The 6,928-nt window shown below is 38.0% G+C and overlaps 1 protein-coding gene across 4 annotated transcripts in view; it reads right to left on the bottom strand.

Moving 5' to 3' along the window:
• Positions 1-787: 787 nt before the first annotated feature.
• brpf1 (bromodomain and PHD finger containing, 1) overlaps positions 788-6,928 on the bottom strand; it is a 53,754-nt gene continuing 47,613 nt past the window's right edge. For 3 of the 4 annotated variants that reach the window (XM_067998538.1, XM_067998539.1, XM_067998540.1), the window contains one exon: positions 788-1,353. In XM_067998538.1, the coding sequence (XP_067854639.1) occupies positions 1,237-1,353 (117 nt within the window). In that variant the 3' untranslated portion in view covers positions 788-1,236. Of the gene's footprint in view, positions 1,354-5,393; positions 5,567-6,928 lie in introns of all 4 variants that reach the window. The other variant, XR_010966060.1, reaches the window with a different exon arrangement.

Raw genomic sequence — 6,928 nt, 5'->3', positions numbered from 1 at the left:
ATCATAGAATCATATAGCACAAAAGGAGGCCATCGGCCCACTGTGCCTGCTCTCTGAAAGAGCTACCAATTAGACCACTTCCCTGCTCTTTCCCCATAGCCCTGCAAATTTTTCCTTTTTAAGTAGAGATTCAATTCCTTTTTGAAGGTTACTATTGAATCTGCTTCCACCACCCTTTCAGTGAGTAAAAAAAATTCTCATCTCCCCTGTGGCTTTTTTGTCAATTATCTTAATTCTGTGTCCTCTGGTTACCAACTCTCCTGCCAGTGGAAAGTTTCTCCCCATCTACCCTATCAAAACCCCTCATAATTTTGAACAGCTCTATTAAATCTCCCCTTAACCTTCTTTGCTCAAAAGGAGAACAATATTAGCTTCTCTAGTCTCTCAACATAACTGAATTCCCTCATCCATGGTACCATTCTGGTAAATCGCCTCTGCACCCTCTCCACAGCCTTGACATCCTTTCTAAAGTGTGGTGCCCAGATTTGGGCACAATACTCTAGCTGAAGTTAGTTGTTATTTTCAGAAGCAAACTATCTGACAGTGTAGCATCTAGTGAGGATTTGCACTGTGTTGTATTAGAGAAATCATAGGACAATGAGAAACACCCAATGCTAATGTTGCCTCATCAGATAGGAATTAATTACAATGGAGCAGCAGGATTTTCTTCAGTTGTGGATTTCCCACGCAGGGAGAGCCCCATTGTCAACAGTCTTTCTTTTGTCTGAGGGTAGGATGAGGAGTAAGAGTGGGGAAAGTTTGAATAATGTGAGGCAGGTAACACAAGTTTTCAAATAGCCATTTATTTATTTTCCTAAGAATCAGATAGATTTTTTTCTTCCAAAATAAATACAAACCGAAAAACATTCTAGAAATCAAAGGAAGAAATATCTAGTTTTTTTGCTGGATCTGAGTACAGTGCTCCCAGCCCAAAGTATGAAAGTGTTTACAGTATAGTTTTTTTAAAGTTTAATTGTTTAAAATGGTGCTTCTGTTATCACACCAGACCAGTTTGCTGCTTGCTAGAGTTACCTGCAAAAATTTAGAAAAGGTTTCATGATGTCCATTTTAATGTACTCAAAGAAGTGTTCTCGCTGAAAGCCTAGAAATGTCAAGAGATGTTTACAAACAAAAAATAATTTAAAAAATCCTTAACATAACAATGTACATTATTTACAACGGATTTGCCTAGGGCATAACTTTGAGCTGACTGAGCCATCGATTCATGTTCACTTGTTAACAGACAGAGCTTTTATATAAAATGCGTTTTCCAGGTAGACAACTTCCTTCTGCATTGCACTGTTTGGTGTCCTTGTTCTCCACCAATGAACCACCAATTTTGGTGCCCATGTCCTGTGTGTAAAAGACCAGAGGGTTTGTTTTTTTAAATGTTTCTTCTTCTTTTGGAAAGCAAATTACATTAAAAAAATATATCTCTGCTGGGTTTGGGTGGGGGAAGTCTACCCAACAAGTTTGCAGGCTTCAATATACCCATATTACAATTTAAATATAATTTTAGACCTGACGCAAATGTAACGAGGGACGCCAAAAAAGATCATACTTTGTTGATGGTTTAGAGGAGTTCGATCAAAATGGTGTTACATCAGACTGTCTGAACCTTCATAAGGAAGGGACTGTGGGAGAATGCTTTTGTACGCTTCTTGGGGGAGAGGGTGTTTTCAAGGGTAAAGGATGACATCAATGAGGTACGGGAAAGAAATGACCATTTTTTTACTTTACAAAACGACAGGCGTAAACATTTCCAAATCAAGTATGGCACAGAGTCAGAGTACAGAGCTAGATTGCCAAATTAGTGCCACATTATCCAAACATTAAAAGTGAACAGGTGTTAAAGAAGATGGCTACTTCTGAGGGAAGAACGATCAAGATAAAGAAGATCCTTATCTTTGCCTTTACAGTGGAATTTCTTATTTTAACAACTACTCTCCCTTGCCAGGAACTGATGGCTGTGCAAACTCCATTACAAAGATAAGCTGTACAGGGGACAAGGAGGTTATATACTGAAACTACTTCCTCTGATTGTTACAATCATATTTAATGACCTCCCACTGCACTTAAAGGCCTTGGAATACTGATCAGGTTTCCCCTCATTCTTCCACCGATCATCTGATCTTGCTTATTCTCCCTAGCACCACTTACCACACTGAACAATCTCATGTAGTGACAAAACATCCTAAGCAGTCACAAAATTATTCTAGTCCCTCTAAAGTAACCATTGCTTTTTTAACCTTTAAACTAGTGAATCACATTTTTCAGAGGGTGCGGGGGGGGTGGGGGGGGGGGAGGGAGCGGGCAGAAAGGATTTGTGTTTATCCATAAACAGCAACCAAACAAACATTCTGCTCAAGTCTGCAAGTGGAAATCCACTACTTTGATTTAATAATAATTTATGAATCAATTCATTTGGATTACAGTAAAATTCTGGTAGCTGTGGAATTCCAAAGTGGACACTTGGGAGAATATTCTGTCCAGATTCCTTGAGTAAGGAAACATCAGCATAGCTTTACAGACAGACTGCAATAGAAACACACCTGGTCCTTCTCTTGTTCACAGATCCAATATCACGTTTATATTTATATCATGTGGGCTCATACAAAGCAAAAAAACAAAACTAAAATGAAAAGCGGTGTTATTCAAACAAAATGAAAAGAGTTTGATGTACAACAACAAAAAATAACAAAACAAGTAGAGTTGTGGAAAAGTTACAAAATAGGGTGGGAGGGATTAAAGAAATGGATTAATTTGGATTTTTTTTTTACACACAAATTTATTCTGTAGGACAAATAATGGAACCATTCCTTTTTACCCAAGGTGAGTCAATGCAGGGTTAGCTGTGGTCAGCTGGAAAGTATGCATGACACTGAATCAATAGGAAATGGTTCAGCTTTCAAACATAAACTGAACATTAGTGCTCTAAAGCCTAGCGTTCTGCATCACTGCCCAATTCCACAGATTTTAACCAGTGTCAACAGTCTCCAGTATTTTGCTACATTACAATTTCCACGCTGTTGCTATGAACTAGTATTTGTTTCAGGGAAGCAAATGATAAAGTTAATCATGTGGAAAAAGTGAAAATTCCCTGAAGTAAATTAAAAATATAAAAAATAATTATATAATAAATTCACTGAGGCACCTGTTCATTTAACGGACTGTCCATCCAGGAATGTATTCAGGAATGAGTTTTAAAAAGCATGGGGCTTTATGACATGGGCTATATTCGAGTGTTGCACTAATGGAACCAGCATTGTTGCACGGAGTCTAAAAGATTACTTTAGCTGAAACACCTTTAACAGTGCAATTCCCTACAGACAGCTGTGAGTTTAATTTACTATATATTTGCCATCATTTCTAATAAGCAAACAGAATCCTTTATCTGTTGACCTAACTAATTTGAACCATCCAAAATTCACCTCTACAAAACGTCCTTGAAGGATTAGAAAAAAGTAAGAAACAAGAACTGTGCTTCAGAGAAACTGGTTTAGTTTATTTAACTTATCTTAAAACTCAGTAAGGGCGTTGCATTGATTGGTCTTCATATAAACAAAATATTTAGTATTATTTTTGTGTTCCTATTTATTTTGGTCCAAGCAACAAGAAACAAGCACGGAAGGAGTAGCTTGGTAGTTCAAGCACTGAATGCTACACCAACATCCAAAAGGTCACATGTTCCCAAAGGACATGCCCATCACTTTGAATTTGCTTCTCCTTGGGTTGGATGCCAGCTCTTTTCGCAGGATCATTACACATAACAGACATTCCAATTTGAACGAGGAGGAAGTAAACATGCCCCCACCCGCCCCCGATCCTGCTTGAGACAAGAGTCCTGCTGCTCTCATTTAAAGGTTGGAGAAATTCCAAAATGCCTGCTCTCTGGAGGGTGATCCATGAGAGAATGGGCTCAGCAAAGGAAGAAATGGGTTGGGGGTGGAAAAGAGAACAAAAATAAAATAAATTAAACAACAAAGTCACAATGAATTGAAACCACATCATTCAACAGAGGATGTTGACCATCAAAATTCAGCATTATATTTGATGTTGACTTGTAATTTAGTTTTGCATGCAATGGTGCAACAAAACATGAAGGAACTGTTACTGAGTGAGTAGATACAGATAGAAAACTCGAAAATATAAAAGGGTCTATATTTGAATGCCTCTGTTCCTCTTTCCTTTTAAATGGAATTGCTAATTTAAGTTAAGTTTTTTTAAAGTTTCTTGTTATTCTTCACTTTCTTTTTATATATATAATATATATATATACATACACACACAAACAAAACATACACACACTGTTTGCTAATCAAAGCTAACACCTTCAAAGTTATGCAGCAAAATATTTTTTATGGACACATTATTAAATATTTGTCTACATGTTGAGTATTTATTAAAAGTTCTGGCTTGTCCAGGGCTCATTCACCCACCCATTGTTAGATCTTGTCAGATATCCAATAGGTGGCTGTCATTTCCATTGGGCAGTATAGAAAGGATAAAAACTGACCAGATTATACAGTTTCTGAATGTTATTAAAATAAAGCCTGACACTATGCTGATATTTACTCAGTAGAGGTCACTAGTAGATTGCATGTTCACTAGATCATATCATATTTACAAAGCACACTAAAGGTACCTCAGAGATGGGCAATGATTACACAAACGTCTCCACTTTGATTCCTTGAATCAGGCAGGAGTATGAATGGACTTTTAAGGCCAGAAATTACTGCTGGTGGTATTAGCAGACAAACACATTATTGTTTTCGCTATTTTAAAGGAGATATTAATAAACACCTAAATATTTTCTTTAAAATAGCAGACAGCGGAATATAAAATGAACGTGCTGAACATTCATGCACTAATACTGATAGCAATCATTTCTAGGTTGCAATTCCCAAATCAATGTTCCAACAGTGATGGTATCCATGTGTTAATTTTGTGTCCCCATTCAGTTGCAGCACTAGAAACCACTAACTGGTAGTAAAAACTCACTCTAAAGTTACCTGCAACTTTTGTATCTACTTTAGGAAACTATTTTATTCTTTTGAAGGGATATTCCAGAATCCAGCCACTCAAATGCTTTAACTTCAAGTATTCCCCTGCAAAATCTATGCCCATCCATATTTGATTTAAAAATGATTTGCAAAATGTTTTCTCCGATAAGGTATTTTAGTTAATTCCTCGGATCTCTCACACAATCACAGTCAGGCCAGTACAGGTTTTCCTCCTTCTGTGTCGGGAAGTGCCTAGCCTCTGTTTGATGCCTTCCCATCACAGCATAGCATAGATGTGGAGGGTACAAATCTACATTATACCACTCTTTGATGTAGTACAATGTGGCTTCAACACGTTGCTGCATTGAAATATTTTTATGTTCAACTCACCAACGGTTGGCTGGTCTCCTAATGAAAGCCACCATGTTCTTGGGAGTCTTGAGGCTGGGCACAGTAATGTGATATTTTGCCATTTATACTCCTCTCAGTCATTGCATTCAATAAGCTGCAAGAGTACTGGAATCCAAGGTTAGGCAATGAAATATAGTGCTTCCAAGCTGAGCCTCAGAAAAAAAAACATAGAAGATGGTAAACCCAATTGAAAGGCCAGCTATCTCATAATACCTTTTTTTTAACATTCGCTTGTAAAAATTAGATTTAGGATTTTATTTTGCAGACAAATACTCAAGGATAAGCCTTTCTGGGCTTAATCCAAGGATTTTTTTCCCTTGGAAATATCTGTTTCTAACATAAACTAGGGTCCAAACCATCCATTATTATCAGTGATCCTATATGAGTGCCTAATAGAGATACTGTACTCTCTCCTTTCAATCTCCTTAAAGGGCAATAATCATGGGGTGGAGGGAGAAAGGAGGACAATGTTTTCTATCTGAAGTTCTACCCTCAGAAAAACTGGGGAAAAAAATGCTTAAAACGTCTCCTTCCAAATGCAGATATTCCCATTGGTGCGTCAAGGAGCTGTAACTGGAGATCAGGATTGTTCCCAGTCTCAGATTTCGATCCTGGTGTAACAATACCGTATTTGCTGACATTCAGTTAGTGTACTTCAAAAGTGTTGCATGAAGTGCTTTAAGGCATTTCAATATGATAAGGTGCTAAATAAATGCAAGTATTATTATTAGAAATACTGGCAAGGGCTGAAGTTTTCAATAGCATTGTTACATTGAGACCGGCATCCAGGACCAGGAATTCCTGCCCACTGTAACAGCACTGCTTAGGACAACCTATTGGATTGCAATGATGTTTTCCATACTAACAACCAAAATGGGCGGGTCATCAAGTTGCTTTCCAAGGGATACAAATGGAAATATCTACTCTTGGGAGTAGATATTTCTGCTCCCTTTACCTACAGGAGGCACTAACTCTTACTGGGTAGAGTTCCACAGACACCTGCAGCCCTATAAGTGATTATTCTTCAAGTGTAAGCCCAGAGTGTCTGTGGGGCACTACCACAAAAATTTGATACTATTGTCATTCAATGCATTTTCCAGCAGGGATTCAGTAGATAGCGAACATGAACAGGAGGAGGGGTCAGTGGATTGCTATCAGAAGCACAAACCCTAGCTATTTCACTCCACCTTCACTAGATTCCCAACATTGAGACTAATTGTACCATCTGCACTATCACACAAGCTGAAATCAGCACAGACCAGGGAGTGAATTGAGACCTTTTTAGTTTGTGTGGCTCAGTATCACATCAGGCAGTACATTTACCAACAGAACCAATGGAGAGACCCTGGGAATGAAACATTATAAATAATTATTTTTCATTTTCTCTGGGGGAAGGGGAAATACTTTACATTGAAAGTACTCCACCCCCCCACCAGACACACACACACACACACACACACACAGTGTATCCTCTTTAAGCAACCAAAATGTCCCAGCTTTCAATTGCAGCTTCC

The sequence above is a fragment of the Heptranchias perlo genome, chromosome 17 (assembly GCF_035084215.1).
Source record: "Heptranchias perlo isolate sHepPer1 chromosome 17, sHepPer1.hap1, whole genome shotgun sequence".
NCBI lineage: Eukaryota > Metazoa > Chordata > Chondrichthyes > Hexanchiformes > Hexanchidae > Heptranchias > Heptranchias perlo.
Note: the sequence above shows the minus strand (reverse complement) of the source record. Positions and strands in the feature narration are given on the sequence as shown.